We start from the raw sequence: 21324 nt of genomic DNA on the forward strand, positions 1-21324 counted from the left end.
ATGAACACAAGAATAAAGTATTCTTATTAATACATACTGAAAGTATTGTTATTGTTCACATTCCTATGTTAAATATCCTTATAAGTAAATTAGGTTAAACTTAAATTACTTATTAGTCTTAAGTTAGGCTAGATTTTAATGTTTCATTATGTCTCTGTAAAGCCACATGAATTTAAAAAAAAACTTTTTAGAACTAAGCATTCTTTCTTAGTCAGTTAAAAATAGAATCCTTTCAATAATAAATAGAACTGTCAATTGAGATTTGTCAATTGTTTAATTTAAAAGTTCTCAGCTTTTAGTGTCAATTATTAATTAAATAAATCAACTCAAATATACTCATTATAATTTAAAATATTCTTTAAATATATACGAGACGCAACGCTTGGCGCAGAATGCGAGCTTTAGTTGCTTATCACATAAAGCTTAGCCGAGAATATCCTGGAATTAATGAGATTGGATTTATTGTGGTCATAAAACTTTGTACAACCGAATAAAGCTTCATCGTAAATACGGAAGTTTCACACTATGCTGAACTATCAATTGGTACTGATTTATACTCAATAAAAGTACTTTATTTCGATTTGAACTGATTAAATAAATTGTAATGTTAACGCGTATAAAATTCTTAACTGGCTGATATAATAATGTCTTGTATAATATAATATGTGTCTTTGTAACTTAATAACACAAAATGTTTGTATTAAACATAGTTTGTATGTACTTTTTGACATTACATAACATAGATACAGGAAAATCAAATATTTTCTTTTGAAAATAAAATATTAGAATAGTTTATATTTGAAGGATAATTTAATAAGGATCTCATCAAAAATAAACATAAGCAGTTATTATTTTTAAATTAAAAATATTATTTTTAAATTAAAATATAATGACATTCAGTTCTGTAGTGTAAATATAACTTACATTTTTAGTTTAGTTTTGAACAAGTGATGCGTTGGGTCTTGATTTATTTATTTAGTATATTTTATGGAAATCACAAGACCCTTCCTTGGAAATGGACTGTAGATAAATAGATTTTGGCAAATTGAGATTCCATGAGGTGAGGCGACCTTTTTGTGACGGCTTTAATACGTTTTATGTTAAACATTGGTATGGATAGCAAATACTGAGATCGCTCTATTAGACAATGTTAGACTTTTATATCTATAATATAAAATAATATAACATTTTAGAGGTCATACTACGACAATTTTTTTTCACGGGAGCCAAACTTAGATCGAATATTTAAATACACTACACTAGACTAAATACCTGTTTAAAATCATAATTTTAATTATAGGTAAACAGTACTAGGATACAAAGGTTTTAAAAGATTGAATTCAAATATTAATTAGTTTAACGTGACAAAACATTTTCATGTAAATGTTTGCTGTTCGCGAAAATTTAGTAATTTATATTACACGAGAACTAATAATTATTATTCTGGACATTTTCGAAACAAACATAGCTCGTGTAACTTAGATATTTTCTCTTATCCAGTACACTGTTGACTTACGGTCGTGATCGCTAAGTTGTGGTAATATTAAAAGGCGCAGATGTAATGCACTTCACGACGTTTCGCCATCGATGCCTGTTAGAAGTCATCCTTCTGCACTCATCGATTGAACCTCCTACGGCAGTCTTGATCTGGTCAATCTGACACGTAGGTGTAATAGATAATATAGCTAATGGTAAAATATAAATCTCTATGGCTTTATATTTATATTAATTTAGAGGAAAATATAATTTGAATGTAAAATATTACTTTGCAGACGTTCTGCGTGGTGTCGAAGAGATTTCGAAAGAACTACATACACCGGTTCACGGCCACCAGATCGCTTTTCTGGTGGTCTCCCTGGTCTCCAGTGCGGCGGGCATGCGTCTACCTCTCAACCAACCAGTACTTCGATTACTTCGTCATGGCTACCATTCTGCTCAATTGTGTCTTCCTCGCCATGTCGGAGACTATCGAAGAGGCCGAGTAAGTAGAATTCAATTTATTATTACATGTCGATTTCCTCGCGATGTTTTCTCTCATCCTACGAGCGTCTTCTTTTCATAGAACAGACGGCAAATGGACACTCTAAACGACAAATTTTTCGCCAGTGTGTTGCCGGCCATTTAAAAGTTGGTACGCTCTTTTCTTGAAGGATCCTACGTCGCTTTAGTTCGGAAATACATCAGTACTCAGCCGGAGCATCTCAATCAATAATTGCATGTCTTATAAAGTCACAATTGATTAAAAAATATTATTAAAGTCTCATGTTACGGTAAATTTAAAGTGATTGCCACATATTATTTTATTTATTTAAATAAATAAAAGGTTTTGACAGCCAGCAGATTAGCACATTAACTGATAAATCCAAACGTAGGTACTGTGCACTATTAGGTATAGGTACAGACCTAATTACAGGGTGACACAGCCGAACCCTGAACGAGCTGGTCACTGACTCACTTCAACAGCCTTACCCTTTCGTCTTTACGCTGTGTGCATACACGATGTATTCCGCTCCGGGGACCACGAAAGGTTGGAGTAGCTGATGTTTTATCCTTATCCCGTAATTCTGGAACGTACGCACTCTATCTCTTTCGCACATCGCTGCGTCGTTGTAGTACGGCATCCTAGATTATTCTCTTTGGCTTCAAGAAGGTTCCGATCATCCTTTCGCGTATCACTCCGTCCTTGTCTCACACCTAGAATGTTCGCTCTAGAATATTTCTGAAAACTCCTGAAAACATATTTCAGTCTCCTGAAAACGAGAGCAACCATATGCAAATTAAAATTTTCTGGGATGTGATACAGCCTCTCACGAAACGGCCATCACATTTCAACTCTCTGAAAACGTCTCTAACTTGTGTTACAAAAATAGAGTTTAGTCAACCCAACTTCGTAATAATATTATTGACAACTTTATATAGATACAACTGATACAATATTAAACTGATGCTGTTAGAGAAGCATCCTCTTAACCTCTCAATAACGAACAAAATCACATCGTAACTCAAACTCCGAAGTAGTTACTCTTGATTATTCCCTATCTCAGGAGACTTAAGAGGTCCAATCTACTAATGCAACCGTGCTCACTGGAGTCCGAACAATTTACTACGTTTATTCATAGCTTGTATTAAAACGATCGTGGGATTAATTAACGCCTGGGTAAAAATAGAACGCAATGTTCGGTTATATTTTAAACAAAGATCTTAGCTTCAGATTTCGGAATATGTTCCTCGGTTTTATATGTTAGTTATCGGCATTTGATTTAGACGTAAGATTAATAGTTTTTTTTACTATATGGAAAGTTTTTATGAGAAAATTCTGATAATAATATTTTCGTGGAGGGTTTATAAAGAAGGTTTATATTTATACTAGCAGACCCGGCAAACGCCGTTTGGCCATGTATATTATTTAGAGGGAAAAAATTTGGCTCAATAAAAATAACTATCTACTATGATAAAAATAGGGGTGGTCGTAGAGGGGTGACGGTTAAGGCTTGTATGTATTTTTGTATGTTGTATCATTAAAAAAAATATAAACAAAAAAAAATTACTTACGGGTTTAAAATATAGATAGTAGCCGATTCTCAGACTTACTAAATATGCATAAAGAATTTCATAAGAATCGGTCGAGCAGTTTCGGAGGTGTATGGGAACGAACAGTTGTGACACGAGAATTTTATATATAAAGAGATGTTAGTCACATAGAACCTACAATTCGTTCCTGGCGGATAAATTTTTATATAAAAAAAACTGTCAAATGTTAACATTAAAAGTATGGAAAATACCTGTATAATCAATACAAGCAGGACAAAGAAAAAATTAATCAGCCTATTCCATTAATTATTATAGCTCCAAGGTTGAAAAAGTAATATTAAGTTGGAAAAGTTAAGTTGTAAATCAATGGTTAACTAGCGGAGTTTTCTAAGTTTAATAAACGTTTAGTCTATGATTACACTGGGTAATTAACGGCCCGACTTGAAGACTGAGTGTGAAAACGTGATAAGCTTAACAATGTTTACAAAAGCTAATAACTACAGATAAAATGTAATCAGTTTTTTGCGCTATTTATCAACGTCAAAGACAATTTTTTTCTTGTAGACAATCGTCGTAGACTTTGGGCAGTTTTTGCCGCGCACCACAACTATTTGGAACCGAACCCATTCGACTTAGAGTCCTTCAAGAAAAAAGCGTATCAATTCTAAAACCGCCGGCAACGCATTTGCGAGCCCTCTGGCCATGGGCGGCGGTATCACATAATATCAGGTGAGCCACCTGCCCGTTTGCTCCTATATACAAAAGAAAAAAAGTAGGTTATCAGCTTCTGTGTTTCTTATAATATTTTATATAGCCTGTATAGGTATATCTGTAACTATGAAGTGTATGTATAAGTGCTATATGTCACATTCATCAATCCTTTATAGCAAACATGACGAGCAGAACACTTCGAAGATGTATTGCCACTTCAGGAAACATCTTCCAATTGCCATATTTTATATTCACATATGTTGTTTATCGTTATTATACATCTTATTCCATGTGGTGATAATTTATATTAGAGATTTTATGATTGAGTTGTATAATTATATACTAGATGCTACGCGGTGATCTGGACTCCACGCAAGATGGTGGTTTTTTTACTTTTTAGCATCAAATTGCCAACAGTTCTTGATCCAAAACCGCCAATCTGATCTCGCTAGGTACCACCCTTTAGGCTAATTTTTTTTTCGAATGATCAGATCCTGGACTTGTAAGAGTTATCCTCCACTCGATTTTAGAGTATCTATACGAAAACATAAAAATAACCGAATAAAAGACGATCAAAGAATAAAACGCGGTAATTCTGTATATAGTATATGTACATAGTATGATAGAATACAAACACATACTAACATAAATCTTTAAAAGAGGCAATATCTAAAATAAAATCAAAATCAAAAGTTTATTTATACGAGTAACGTTCATTAAATATGTAGCTATAAATCAATATCATATTTAATGTGAATAAAGAAAATTCATAACACGACAACGTTGTAAAACACCGGAATTGAAAACTCTGAATAAAACGTGAAAATAAATCGGAAATCGAATTTAAAATGAATAATATTGATTGTCAACTGCACAATATCGGAAACATTCAACAACTCTCAAACTGCACATTGAAACACCAATGACAATAAATAAAACATACGTCAAATTGACAGCGACAAAATTATATGTATTTCCCGCCAATTTAATGTTAATGTACTGCAATCGATACGCTTTGCACAACATTTCCACGTAAATGTATTGTTTTTATTACTATATAGTTATAATTTTTAGTGTACACAATTTTCATTTAAATAGGCTTAAGAAAGTTTTCATGAAAATTAAATTATTACATTTTATTATTTTCTCAATATTAGATAATGCAACATTATAATGATTTATTTGAAACTGTAGTTTCTGAATTAATTCGTTACAAAAATACAAATCTCTTTATTAATATAAAGAAAGCCACCAGGAGAACATGAGGTCAAGTATGTTGTTGACAAGTTAAGCTAGGTCTAATTTATGATCGGGCTTGTTTGTTTGGAAGTCAGATAAGATCTAATAGAACGCGGATCTTTTGTAATACCCGTATATAGTGAACTGACATTGTAACTTCCGAACTTTCCGTATTGGCGACAAGCCAGGTGATGGCAATTCCTGTTGGATTTGCAAATACTTTTTTGATAAATCTGGATTTTGTTTTAACGTTGTGTGACTTTGATATGGAGATCTCTGATACGAATACAATGTTAATGTAAATTTTCTTTACATTTAGTCACTTTTGTCGTGACAAGGAGAAAAGATAAAGCTTGTTGCGATGTGTCAACATCATTTTGAACTCCAGGTTTCACCACAACACTATCCAGTGTAACCTCCTGGAAGTATTCCACAGTTCGCTTTTCTTGGCATTTCCATTTAAAAACTGTAGAGCTATGAATTATCTTCCAGTGCAGAAGATTTCCTAGATTACAATCTCCAAACTTTTAAAAATAGTGCATTTTTCTCTCTTAAAGGCCGGCAACGAGTAGTAAGGCTGCGGTAGCTGCCTTTTATGGCTTATGGGGAAAGGAGTTTCCCGTCTATCATATACAAAAATCATAATTCATCAATTATTTATTATTGAGTTGTGTGTGTAAATCAATGTTATATTATTTACACTTACTACAAAACACACATATAAATAAGTAGGTTACATAAGTCATTAGGCAACGGGCAGCCATATCGCTAACAAGCATGTTCCTTTTTTTTGTACGAAGTTTTGTATTGGTTATTTTTCAGATTTTGCGACGTATATATTCCATTACTAATTCATACTATCCGTTTTATATTGATTGTGATGCTGAACGTACTTCGAAAACTTATAAAATTATTTATATTTAAAACCATCCCTCTCTATGTCGTGGAACCTTTCACTCAACTTAGAAAACTATACAAATACTTACCCTGCCTAAAGAATGCAGTGACCCTTTTCAACATACGAGAAACGGTGATAGACATACCCACGGTCAAAAAGGGTTCTAAGTTGCCAAGTGATTCACAAGTACCTGTTATTATATGCAAAATAGATCAGATATCTTTCGTCCGAGCTGTTGATTGGCTAGTCAACAGGTATCGATTATCACCGAAACCCGCCATATTGTTCGGTTAAGCTAATCCGTTTTGCTTGACGGACTTATCGAGTGAAAACTAAAGTACATGGGTATGATGCCAGTTTTTTAGATAAACCAATGAATGACAAGCTCAAATTTATATGTGTGTTAATATTTTATTTTAATGTGATGTGAGTGAATGATGATATTAATTAAAATTTAAAAAACATAAGGCACTTTTTAGACATGAATTATAGACCTGTATTGACTGACCCGCTTTCTCCCTTCCCCTTCATTTTGTATTCAATAATTTACAGGTTTTATTGCATATGACTTATGGAAATAGAATGAATATCGAAGTACAGATCAACATGGCGACATTTTCAGGAGACCTTTGTCGAGAGACAAGCTGATTAGTGATTGATCGTAAATAATTATAAAAAATAAAACGGTATGTTTTATTTTTCTAAGGACAGCAAAAATATATTTATTTATTTTAGACACGTAGATTATTAAATTAAAATACAATTATACATTTAAGTTCTTCATAACTCCAGTTTTTACTACCCTAACTGGAATGAAACTGTTCATATGAATGTATATATTTACTATTGATATGCAATAACTACGCAACAAATCTACAATTATATCGATGAAAATATTTCAGAGTTTACTGGGAAATTGAATAGCAATTTTCATGTAACCAACATTTCCTAGCTGCGAGCGGTATCAACCGTCTGAAATCAATCAATCATCCGATCTGCCAATTATGAGCTTACGTGAGTTAACTAACATAAAGCTTCTATATTATCCGCACTTATTTTACGGAATAAATATTTATAAGTATAGATAAAAGTTGTTTATAATGACTGCAAGTGAGTAAATAACTCAAATAAACAAGTCGCTATATGCTTATCTTTTAAAGGAAGGCTTTTAAGGAAAGATAAGACAGAAATTGTTGTGATTTTATACCATATGATAATATTTCGTTACAGTTACGGTTTAAGATATTTATTTCTCATTTAGAACATTCACTCACATGAGAAAATATACTAATACATTAAGCCAGAGCAGTGTTGGCCTAGTGGCTCCAGCGTGCGACACTCATACCTGAGGTTGTAGGTGCGTCGTAGAACTTTCTTCCTATGTGCACATTTAACATTTTCTTGAACGGTGAAGGAAAATATCGTGAGAAAACCGGCTTGCCTCAGATCCAAAAAGTTAACAGCGTTAGATTGACAAATGACCATGAAACAGATACTGATATCGGAGTCCCAGACCTGAAAAGGTTGTAGCGCCACAGATTTTTTTTTTAGTTTAACACAGCTTATAAATGAACTGTGTATTATACTAGTAAATGGAAATATAATAGAAATTACAATGATATAATATCGCAATAAAATATGACTTTAAAAAAACATATGTAGTTTTAATATGTAATTTTGATTTAGACAAAACAAAAATAAAATCTTTTTATATGAATTGTGTATAAAATTTGGTCAAGACTTTCAGCCCCTAACAAAAGCCATTTATCTAGCTGTATTAGAGATCTAAAGCAGGTCCTAAATAAATAACCATTTGTAATAAAGGTTTACCCTCTCACGGCGACGGTGTTTCATAATAATAAACTTACCATACAAATTACTGGTACAGGCGATATAGGTGCTAAATAAGGCTTTACTAGTTCGTTTTGTAAGCTGCAGTTATCTTTTTCATTACTAATTTTTTTACGTTTTAATGATTAATTAAGCAATATCGCATTTACGAATATAAATATAAATAAGGCCACGGTAAAAATGTTTACGAGTTAAAGTTACCCTGAAATAAAAATTATACACAGCATTTAGAATGACCCTGGTAACAGTTGAGTAACATTTAAACTTTTCTTCAACATTCTATAATTGTTGAAAATCGCGGAAAACTTACAAAACAATTGCGTAATCGGTAAAAGCTTAAATGCATTCGGATAGCATTTAATTTTCATCTAGTTATATAAGATCTTTTTACTGACAATATTTTGTGCGATGTGTCACCAAGTCATGCCTTTTTTAAAGAAATTTGTCAAATGTATACTATATCGAACTTAATTTATTTGAGTGTGTCGAACATGCATGATGTCTACGGTTTGTTTTTGAATACACAAATTTTGTATAGATTTTGTTTTAATAATTTGAACCATACCAAAAAATAACAATAACCAATGACATAATAAAAAAAACATGTGTGCGTGTACTAGTGTACACACATAAGTGAAACTACTTTATGACCTTTTTTTTGGAAAAATGATCTACTATATGCAATTACAGAACAAATTGGTTAAATAATGTTTAACATAAGGCTTTTATTATCATAGACATGAATACAAATAAAACAATTATTTTATTTTACCTTATTAGTACTAAGATTATTACAGAATTTCATTATTAGTATTATGTACTATCATTGTTATCGTTATTATATATTTTTGTTATTAATGGCTTCGAATCTCTTCGAATCAATCATGGTAGGTACAAGAAAAAGATGACGCGTAAAAAATGTGACGGTAATTTTTTTTCCAACGCCGTTGAAGAATATTCAATTCAAATATATTACCGTAAAAACCTCGCTATAGTGTTGTTGGGAGAAATAAGAGCGTCTATCGGTTTTCCTTTATATGGTAATAAGTCCTTGAAAAGCGTAAAGTATCATTAATGTCTCATTACGACACGCGGATTTCAATATATGCAAACAAAGTAATTTTTAGCAAGTGATAAATTCAAAGTACGCTTTAAAGCTACTTTTTAAAATTGCAAAGTGAAGTTTTTGTTACGTTCGTGCAGTGAAACTTGTTTGCAATATTGGCGAAGTGCCGACCTGCTAAAAGCGAAACGACCTGGTATTACTTAACTGTTGTTCAATTGGTTCATGAAAATTATTTGTACTGACAGATTTATTATTTATTGCAATTTGAAAAGAAATTACGAATTATACCCATTTTCACATTTTGAGAAGGCCTTTATAAAAATCATCAATATTATAACGTTTTCCGGCTGTGTCTATCTGGACGCAATAAATTCTAAATCTCCCAAATAGATTATTATATGGCATACATCAAAAATATTTTGGAAATGGGGTCTCTCTGCATCTTCTACCACATTTATCATGGAGAGTGCTCAGAGGAGTTGTTCAGACTAAGTTTTCATTATCGGACGTCAAGGTAGAATACAAAATACCATCTGTATCACGTCGACGTCCGTCCTTCCAAAACTGTGCGTTTTTTTAAGGCAGATTTTGCGCACACCCACTATTTGGAACCAGCTGCCCACTAAAGTATTTCTGAACCCAATCTTAGGGTCTTTCGAGAAAAGAGCGTACCAATTCTTCATATAATTGCAAGCAATGTAAGTGTCCATGGGCTGCGGTATCACTTATCATCGGGTGGCCTCATGCCCGTTGGCCTCCTATTACATAAAAACAAAAAAAGGAAGGTTTTAACGAAAACAAGGCTGTGAGTGGAAAGAATTAAACAAAAAAAATTTGAACTACACATAAAACATGATTTTTAATAAGTAAATACATAACACACCTAATAGTGAGGCAATTATAAATGTATATAACTAATTTTAAATCACCATTTGATTGACCGAATTCTTGAAGTGCCAAGGAGCGTTTCACAAGCGTCAAAAAGTTTCCTTTTGAAAACAGGAGTAAAGTTATCAAAAGAAAAGTTTCGGCAAAATTAATTTTATGACTTAACCAAGATTCCAAAGTGATCACTCTGTTCCGTAATTAATGTAAATTTATTCTAAAATGCCTTTAGATCGTCAATCTCTTGAATTTTGTTTAAAATTCATAGAAATCTTGAATTTAACTGCCTCTCTCGTCGCACCATAATCTCATATGATCCCCCCCAACTGTAATTTACAGAGAGGCTGAGGCGAAGCAACTTTTCGACATTCGGCTGAAAATTGCACACTTTTCGGAAAATATAGAAAATAATGCAATACGATGAACAAAAACATTTTACGCGAGGTTTGCAACCTAACGTTGGTTAACTTGCATATAAATTAATTAGTTCATAATAAAAAGTGCAAATTAAATGGTAACTTCTTATACGTAACTTGCCAATAAGTCAGTTTTGGTAGTAATAAATGAGCCCTATAGTTTCTTATACATACATAAATTGTAATATAAAATTCTCGTTTCCGAGGATGTCCAATAAGTCGACAACGCTTACATTTTCGTTCTAGGTAACAGATGTGACCTTTTATTAGATGTGTCCCTTAGTTTTAAGAATCCATAAATAAAGTTACAGATTTTGTTAGGACAACGTTATAAACTCTTCTTTTAAACGATTAATTTACACTAAGCTTCAAACAAAGTGTTTAATTTATTTGAACATCCCTCCAACAATCTCCACCAAACTTAACTCGCGTTTGTAGTTAATAGACAATCGAGCTTTTATATTCAAATAAACCAGCACAAAATAAGAAAATTGAAGGTTTTTTTTTCAAACACTAACAAACGCTTTCTGTTATTGCCTAACACTAGTATGGAAAACCTGCAGAGGGTAAAGTAGAAGACGTGTATAAATAATTAACAAAAAAGAACATGAAAAATGTAACAATATAAATATATTAATTAAAAGTAAAATCTAAAAATTTAAAAAAAATTATAATATAAACATAATTTGTAAAAGCTAATCTTAATTAATAAATATAAGTAGGCAGAAGATAGATGATCAAAAAGAAGATTTTTAAATAAATTTAAAGAATGAGCTCAGCTGATAACAAGAGGATACTTTGCAAAGTGGAGGAGTGGTAGTGTTAATAAATGATTTTTTTTTACAATTTTACCTACCTAACAATTTTATCTATGTTGATATAAATACAAAACTTAGCCTTGTGTAGTTTTTATAGTATCTAAACGTGTGGTCCATATAACCGTAATTTGATGATTATGATGTCAAAATAGCTAAGCGAGCCTCTCCAAGGGATAAACTCTACTTACATATAAAAATTCATTAATTACACCGTTTTAACTAAAGTAACTGATCGATCTCTTTTCGTCACGGCGTAAACACAAATTAACAAAAAAATGTCTTGAGTGATATGCTTACGAAAGTTTATAATTTATATATACGTCCCACGTGAAATTTGGAGTAAGAGTATATATAAGAGTTTCCTACATCTTATTTTAAATATAATATTATACTAAAGCATTGACAACTATTAGCTAATACGCATTTATTATCTAACTATACACAGTATATAGCCGGAGATAGCCTTTCTCGATATGTACGCAACAGTAATCTAAAGCGGGATGCTCGTCCTGTAAACCCACGGACTGGTCCATCTGAAGAAGGCCCCAATATTCAGATGTAAGTGGAACCGTGTGTATCCATGTGCGGCAGTGTCACTTAACATCAGGTGAGCCTCCTGCCCTTTTGCCTCTGTTATATGAAAAAAACCTGATAACATAAAAAACATGTTTGTCTGACATCCGCGCGTACAGTACAGTTTTAACATCCGCGCGTTTAACCAAGTACAGTTTTATAACAATAATATCTAAATAAAAACAAAACGTTTGGTATGTTAACTAATTTGTATTAAATAGTCTAAATGGTCTTATTTGGGTGGACCGTCGTCTAGGTAATATTGATCAGTTGTAGCGGTCAAATGTCGATAACCTTATATTTTTAGTAAACTCGTTTAGTATGGTAATATTGTTTCACCATTAAATGTATAGTGATATTAATAGTAATATAATCGGAAACAGATGTTTTAATGTGTTCGAAATACATAATTTCAATTAAATAATTTTTGATGAGGGTGATACCAAACATCTCGGCGGATCGTCACATTTATTAGTTGAGTCGTTGTTGAGATTTACTCGGGTTACGTTAGACTCATTTTTATTTTGATATATACTTTTTGTTAATTATAATTCATAATAGTTACGTCAACTATTTAGAATTTTATAGCGAGTGTTTAGTGCGTTTTTGAGAACTATCGTGAGACAAGGTGTTAGCATCAGTCTAACCTCTCTTTGTTCCCAAACTAATAGAATTTCTCCAAATCCTTACGGCTGATAATATTGTGTGCCTTTCTTCCTGGTAAGAAGATATTGTAACGAGGTATATACTCAGGACTTATTATTATAGTATAAGATTGTGTATCGACGGCCACCGAACCGTTCTTTGTGGTACATAATGCTATATAGATTTGTGACTAAACACTCTTCAAGAGCTGGGTAAGTTTTAAGTACCTTTAAAACTGTTGATATATGTGTGTCAATGTCGTTACCCCATCAATATTGACATTAGCGGGTTTAGTGGGCCTCATAAAAGACCGGAATAATACAACATATATAATAAATACAAACATTACCTGTCCACATCGTATTCCTAACTTCATTTCGAACTAAACTGTTAGTAAACTGACGTGAGACTTATTAATTATCGTGTCTCATGTGTCTTTTCACTTTCTATTGTGTATTTAATTTAATGTATCATCTTTTTAGTTTAGTTTGCTTTTTTTTGTTGTTCCTGTTTAGTTTTTGTCTTAATAACTGTGTTAAACATTTATTTTTGCACTACTTGCCTCTTATTATTATTACTATCTTATGTAATTTAATACATTTTTACTAATTTTTCCTTTACTCACAGTGGTTGCCTGGAAGAGATCGCTCGAAAGCGATAAGGCTGCCAGTTGCCCTTCTTTTGATTTAATTATGTTCAATTTTTTATTTTCTGTAGTGTAACGAAATCTTACTAAATAAATAATTATGGTACAGTATCTAATTTACATTACAAGTAATACTTTAGCTTAGATTATAAAGTCCAGCTGGTTCAGGATACCGATCTCACTTTTCTCCACAATCTACTAAACCCACCCTCTCATCACCACAATACTCCACCGAGTACTCAATCAAAACTGTCTCGCGTACGCACTGACAAAAGTTAAGTTGTCGCCTCGACCCCAATCCAGGCATAAGTTCTGCTCTGATTAGTCGTAACAATATTCTGATTTTTATCTGTTGTTTGATTTCAAAGTACGAAACAATTAAATAATATCGAAACAAATACAAGAAAATTAAATTATGATTATTAAGAGTAATAGATGAAATCTCAATGATTAACAATAGCAACAATATAAATCAATGGTCAATTGACGCTATCATAACGTTTCCTGATATATATGTAAATAATATTATTTATAGATGGTAAAATGATTTTTTTTTAAGTTTTGAGACAACACTGCTGTCTAAGCAGGCGACTATCAACCTTTAGGTCGAGCATTGGAATTCAGCATCACCGATGTTCTATTATCTGTGCGTATACAATACTCGAACGGTGATGAAAAATGTCGTGGGGCTTGGCCCCGTGATATCAAAAATCTTCAATGTGTGGCAGTCACAGAAAGCTGAACACCAATTGTTATTACTTTATTTTAGTTTCATGGGTTACAATTGTTTCTCTGGAAATTACAGAAAACCGAAGCCTCAAATATTAATCCACACGAAAATGTGAACACAATACCAATAAAGCCACTTCTAATATAGGTTTTCTTCTTACTTTGTATTCTGTGTCAAATATTAGTGATTGTCAATACGTTGAATAAATGCTATCAAAACTCCTTACTATAGAACATATTTTAGGATTCATAGCAATGACGGTTTAATTTTAAATGAGATATCGGTACACTATTTTATTGTATAAGTAATAAAATAGCAAACTCGAGTCTTTGATGGCTAAAGACATAACTAAATTAGTTACGCTTAAGTGCCTTGAGCGCTCTACAATCTATACTCCACTCTATACTCTATGGTCTGCCACTAGAGACTAATGTTTAATCATAACTTTATTTATTCTGTGCTCGAACTTCTTTGCAGTAGCTTTAAACTTGAGAAATCGTTCTCTTGGCGGCGTGAAAGTTTAGAAACCTAACCAGAACACCACAATATGTCCAGTACTTGAGTCAAACATACTATTTTAGAAGTTTACAACTTTGTTTTTAGAATATCAATAAAATTCAATTGATAAAAATACTCATTAAACCAGATATAAAAAATACAGCTATACTGTTTAAATTAAGTACAATATGCGTACATGTGATTGGTAAAAAAAGTTTAAGAACGCGGTCATCGTGGAATGAAACTGTTGTTATGTTACTTATTTAAATTAAATAATTTAATACCAATGTATACAAAATCTCACGGCTTATTGCTTTAAGGCTTTTCGAAAGCCTTAAAGTCATGTGTTGAAAATAAACCTAAAATTTTTATTGTCAAAGCAAAATCGAGCTCTCGAGCACAATGCATATTTTTATTCTATTTCCTCATAACGTTTGCGAACAGGCTATAAATAAATTAAAAAGCATTGTTTGCTATGGAAAATGCACAATTCGTTGAACAAAACTCGGATTAGCGATATAAAATTTAGATGGCATATTTAGATATGTATTTATGTTTTGAAATTTTGTGAAAACATTTTTAATGTTGTTTTTGTAATGTGCATTACGAATTTGTTATCAATGTCAGTATTGAATCTGTGAAAATTTTTGACATATACATTTATGGCTAACGTATGGCAAAAATAAGTTATCATAATGTTAATACACAAAACCCTCTCAAGGGTTTTGGGGCTGGGGGTTGGGGGTTTAAAAAACCTTGATCGTTTGATATATCAACGGATATATAATTCACCATTCTTATTAAGCTACAATTATACATTATTGGACGTTAAGGCATACTTAAAATACCATCCGTATCACCTCGACGTCCGTCGTTCCACAACTGAGTGTTTCTTAAGGCAGTTTTTAGCGCGCACCACCACTATATGGAATCAGCTGTTCACTGAAGTCTTTTCGAACCAATTCGCCTTAGGTTCCAATAAAACGTACCCATTCTAAAAAGTCGGTAACACAGTTGCGAGTTTTTCGGACAATTTTGACTTTTACAAAAAAATCTTTTACGGCATGGCATATCCATTGAAGAAGCCTAATAGGAAAATGGTTAACATTGCTCGATGATTCGAAGGATATTCACTTGGCATTAGCGAAAAATGACATGATAATAGTGTATTACTATAAATAATTATTATTGTTAATTTTGTGATAAAGTTGTTTTATTTAAATATATATAACATCATCAAGATCGGAAATTTATCCTAATGGCCTTGATGCAAATAATTAATTTAAGTTTTAAAGGCTAATGATAATATTGCATGCGTTTTACCATAAATCTTTCATATAATAGCTTGTAGGTAATAAAGTTTCTCCTGTTCAACTAACTGCTGCGCGACCTCTGAACTACACCGTAAACGTTTATCATAGTTAAACGTTAACTGTTAAAAGTAAATGATTATACACTAACATAGAGTGGTTTAGAGTTATAGAAGAAAGATCTCTCTAAATGTACAAGTAATGCTGGCTTTTATGGTGATGAAACCAGCTCGTCCTAGGTTAAAAATCAGAGTCAATGACTTCCAAATTACAATAATTTGAATTTGTATGAGTAATAATTAAAACAAATATATTATATTCTTATAACTATAGAATTTTAAGTGTACATAGCATATAATTCACTTCAATACGATGCCGCTCATTTTTTTAAGCCAGTACGTAATAAGTCATTGTACATAATACATAAACTGATATGAGAGCTGTGGCCACATATATTATTCTTGCGTCCTAATAACATTTAATCATATAACAATAAAAGCCGGTTCAATTTCCAATTATAACTAAAAAATAATTTGCAGATGTTAATTTTTTTTCTTATTATCCTATATCTCTAGCTACACCTTTACAGGTACATGGTTAAATGATAATATAGTACTAACGATTAATTAGTAGCTTCAATCTTAATTACGGTTTGTTTATTTGGTTTCAAACTGTCTGTTTATTTAACTCCATTCATACCTTTACATTTTTAAAAAGAAGAATCGTAGTACGATGACACGGCTAATGAGGAGTCAATCTCTAAAAGTTATAGATTTCAATTCTAATAATGCAATATTGTTTCAGATACATTTTCCTGGCGATCTATACGGCTGAGATGATAATTAAGTGCATAGCGAAAGGCTTCATATTAAACAAGTATACGTACCTACGGAACCCCTGGAATTGGCTGGATTTTGTTGTTATCACATCTGGATACGCCACCATTGGTATGGAGGTCGGAAACTTGGCCGGTTTACGAACATTTCGTGTTTTACGAGCGCTGAAAACGGTTTCTATTATGCCTGGTGAGTTTAATCGTGTAATTATAAGCTGATATTTGGAACTTTGTTTGCGTTGTCGCAACTTTTAAATTATACCTAAATTAAAAGATTTCCAAATGTAATGTGCAATGTAATTCAACACAGTATTAACTGCGTCCAATTTTATTTATATTGTGTAACGACATATTAATTATATTATCTCATAGTTTTATGTATAACATCGTATTTCTATACTTTGGCCAAATAATTAGAAACAGACTACTTCGTATTTTATGCATAACTTCGAGTTTCAAAAGAAAAGTGCGTGCGTACAAAGTACACATGTCAGAAGTGAAACTTCTTTGTAAATTAATTATTACTAAGGTAAAATCCCCAATAGATGACCATGTACTAGTATATGATCACTGTATATACACTGTATACGTGCTAATGATAATATAAATAAATAAAAAATCCATCCATCCAAGCCATCTAAAATTCTAATATGTAACTACTAAACGAATACATCAACCAATAGCGTGATTTTTTCCTGGATCTCCCTTTCTCACTCTCTCTTAATCGTTCTCCATCGCTCTCTCCCTTTTCTTCGACAAAAACGCTGCACATCTTCGTGACGTTTCATCCGTAAGAATTTCACCCTCTTGCTCCTAAAAAAGTTTCTTCAAAAATACTATCTAACGCGAGTTAAGTTCGGTGGCAGTTGTTGTAGGGATGTTGAAATATATGTTTAACGAAACTGTTTATTTGAAAAAAGAAACTGGATCTTATACATAACATAAAATTAGGGGTTTTCCACGCTAGACTAAAAAAAACTAACTTGACTTATTGAAAGATTCTTAAATCTAAGTGACACGTATGTTACCTATAAATAATATAAGTCGACCTATTGGACATTATCGGAAATGTTATATTTTTACAATTTATGAGTGTGGGAATAACTAAAGGGCTCATTTCGGCTTAATTGCTAACATTTGGTTTGCGCTTCTAATTATCAACTAATGTTAGGTTGCATAACTCGCGACAAATACGAAATAAAAGTAGTAAAATTATTAAAGCTTCGTCTAGGCAGATACTTTATTATAATTGATAAGTATTTATATATATATATTTTAATTAGGTCAAATATTTTATTGTAAATATAAAATAGATATAGAATTACGAGATTCTAAATGGGAAAATCCTAAAACTAAGTAAGCTTCTAGGTGAAAAGGGATTTCACGATTTACTTTGAAGTTTCTTAAAGGACCCTTTTAAGCCCCCGTTCATAAGGGGACGGTTGTGGGCGACCAAATTTGCTGACTCATTTATGTTTATTTTCCTTGAAAAAAAGCTGGGATAAGCTTTAGTCGCGAGCTTTGTATCTTTAAAATATTGTTTTGTAAATAATGATTAATTATCATTACGGCCTGACGTTGACCCCAAATTATTCTCTTTCTGCGACATTCTTTGTAGTGGTTTTTAGTACGAAAGAAGTTTGTGTTGTAATGTACATGTATTCCGTGTGTATCCTTCAGGCAGATTCTATGCTCGCCAAATAACCTGAGCTAACCAGTCAGGGCCTTCAGGCCAACAGCGTGATTCGAAAAAAAAGATCTGTACGTTATTTATTTATCTAAAGAACAGCCAGAAACGATATAACAAAAATTTGAAAAACACGAACAGTTCAAAAAAGATACTTTACATCGCCACTCTGTAGAGGAAGACAGAGCGAGAGATGGGCAGATAATATAAAGAGAATTGGAGACACAACTTGGACAAGAAGAGCTACCAATAGAACATTATGGAAGCAGCTGGAAGAGGCCCATGTGTCACAGGATACCGTGCCGGTTTTGGTGACCAACGTATCTGATGTATAAGATTAAGTTAGGTTATGTAACTTAAACAATGTTTATATATATTACACTGTTTATAATAAACCAAATAACGATGAAACTATGAAAATTATTTATAAACAATTCGTATTGTAAACACAGTAAGCGAGTACAACAATTATATATGATCAATATCCTTACACGTCTCGTATTGTACGTTGGAAAAATTAATATCAATAGGGAAAAAGACGCTAATAAAACCTTTTTTTCCATTTTATCATCCTGCATATATAATTCAAGGCTCTTCAATTCTATTGTCTTGAATTGAAGCGAAGTTGGAGGGTCTTGTTTTATTTATTAGTCTTTCGAAATGGTAGAATTGTTTGATCCTATGTTGACTTGTAATTTTACATGTAAATTTGAATTAAATTACAGTAGTTACCTTGAGTAAAAAATAATGGGCGTGGTACGGTTCTAGAGGACTTTAGTTTTACTCTATTTTAAAATCATTTATTCATTAGGTAACACAGTATACACTTATGAACGTCAAAAAGAAATACATATTAAATGCTTCTAATTTTACATTTACTACCAGTTGTCAAATCAAGGGCGTAGGACAGAGGAGAACTGACAATAATCTCTCCTCGACTCTTTTTTTTTACTTACTCGATATTAATAACTCGCGTAAAATATAGGCGAACTACTATTTACTAAATAGGTATATTTAATGAAGAACTAGCTCAAATTCGATAAATAATTTATATATAACCTTATGTCATACGTAGCTATGTTGGTCGAAAGAATTAGGGTTTAAAATCGGAGAGTGTCTTGAGAGAACTTTTCAATCGCTACTTAAGAATTGTTTCTAAATATAATTGATTTGTGCATTTTTTTATTAAAGAACCAATATTATGTATATTGGTTCTTTAATAAAAAAATTGACTTATAAGTATCGGAGACTTTTTTTCTAGTTCATATCGTCCGCTCTACGCCCTTGATTTATTATCAATTTACATTGGGTACCAAATATAAATTGATATTTTTTTTTTTAGGTATGAATAAAGTACATTTTTTACTTAAATTATTTAATCTTGCGCAGGTCTAAAAACCATCATCAACGCACTCCTTCACTCGTTCAAGCAGCTGGCGGAAGTAATGACGTTAACAATATTCTGTCTAATGGTATTCGCTTTATTTGCCCTGCAAGTGTACATGGGAGAACTGAGAAATAAATGTGTGAAGAATTTGGAATTACCCGTGGGAGAGAACTTCACCGATGAGCTTTGGGCAGAGTAAGTATAAACCAATTTCTTTAAAACCCTAATAATAATACTATAATAAATTCGCGTTGATTAAAAAAAAATGTATTCGAGTACTACATAATAAAGATGATATTAAGTCCCTATCATTGCGTTTAACATTAGTACACGACCTCTGATGGAGTGAAGGCCTTCTCCGAATTCTTCCACGTGTCCCTCATCCTCGTCACCATTTTCCAATCCTTCTCTGGTAGCCCTTTTATTTCATCTTCCCAGGTTTCTAGTGGGCGTCCCCTCTTTTTTTTCAACTGGGCCATTCCAACTCTGTGTTAATAAAAAAACAATATTAAATCATAATTTTAACTGTATTTTTATACAATGAATGCTTAATTTTATTCATTAAGATTTATCCTTCATTACATGTGTCTGCAATGTCTACTTCTTTTGTTAGTGTCTTGCAACAGCTCGGTTAGAATGTACCTGCGTATTGTCCACAAGTTCAATTTCATTATGTTACATAAACAACATATTAATATTAGTAAAATAGTGTACATTTGTTTGACGTTCTTGTGGACAGAACTAGTTAACAAACAGAACAGCGTGTTTAGTGACATACATACAAAAACATACATATAAAAAACAAATAATATATATTATACATATGGCGTAAAAAAAGAGTTGTGCGAATCAGCCACAGCTTCCATACAATGTCAAATTATATGTCGGAGAAATATCGTGACCCCACATTGATACCGTCATTAGCGGATTTAGTGGTCGTCATGTGGGTAAAGTAAAAGCGCGCATACAAAATACTCTATAAATCTTTATAAATCTATAATCCCTTTTAAAACTTTAAACTAGCCTACATAATAACGAGCAGCGTGTTCAAGATCAACAACATATCACTGTTAATCTCAAATCTCCTAGACTTAACTCGGTCCAACGTTTAATCACCACAATGCTCCACCGAATGCTCAGTGCTGTACCGCGTTCCCAGTGCGCAATGTACAAATTCAAGAGCGGTTTCGACCTCACTCGAAGCATTTATTTTGCTCTGATTTGTAATAATATTCGTACTATTCAAAGGATATCTTTCGAAACTAGGAAAACATTAAATAACAATAAAACAATTACAATTAAATCAAAATTAATAGAAGAAATCTCAATTATTAACCAAAGCAGCAATAAAGCATTTACAGTTCACATAAGCTGTGACATAATAATAAACAAACAATTCAGTTAAGCGTCACTCGCTCCGGTAAACTATGTTGGATACATAACACTATAAATGTTACAAAGGGAAACATTCATAAAGTTCGTATTTATATCAAAATTAAGTTATTCATTTAGTACTGGGAATTTAGGGGAAAGGCCTATGTCCAGCTTGTAAATGTAAGCGTAAATTACGACTTTCTTCTGATAAATCAAGAACTTTT

The 21324-nt window shown here is 32.2% G+C and overlaps 1 protein-coding gene across 1 annotated transcript in view; it reads left to right on the forward strand.

The window, feature by feature from the left end:
- The window catches only part of LOC123716359 (sodium channel protein 60E-like), a 104523-nt gene that overhangs the window by 43276 nt on the left and 39923 nt on the right, over window positions 1-21324 (forward strand). The window contains exons 2-4 of the mRNA XM_045672062.1: window positions 1773-1981; window positions 16622-16842; window positions 19729-19921. Coding sequence (XP_045528018.1) covers window positions 1773-1981; window positions 16622-16842; window positions 19729-19921 — 623 coding nt within the window. The remainder of the gene's footprint in view (window positions 1-1772; window positions 1982-16621; window positions 16843-19728; window positions 19922-21324) is intronic.

Source organism: Pieris brassicae, chromosome 11, assembly GCF_905147105.1.
Source record: "Pieris brassicae chromosome 11, ilPieBrab1.1, whole genome shotgun sequence".
Classification (NCBI taxonomy): domain Eukaryota; kingdom Metazoa; phylum Arthropoda; class Insecta; order Lepidoptera; family Pieridae; genus Pieris; species Pieris brassicae.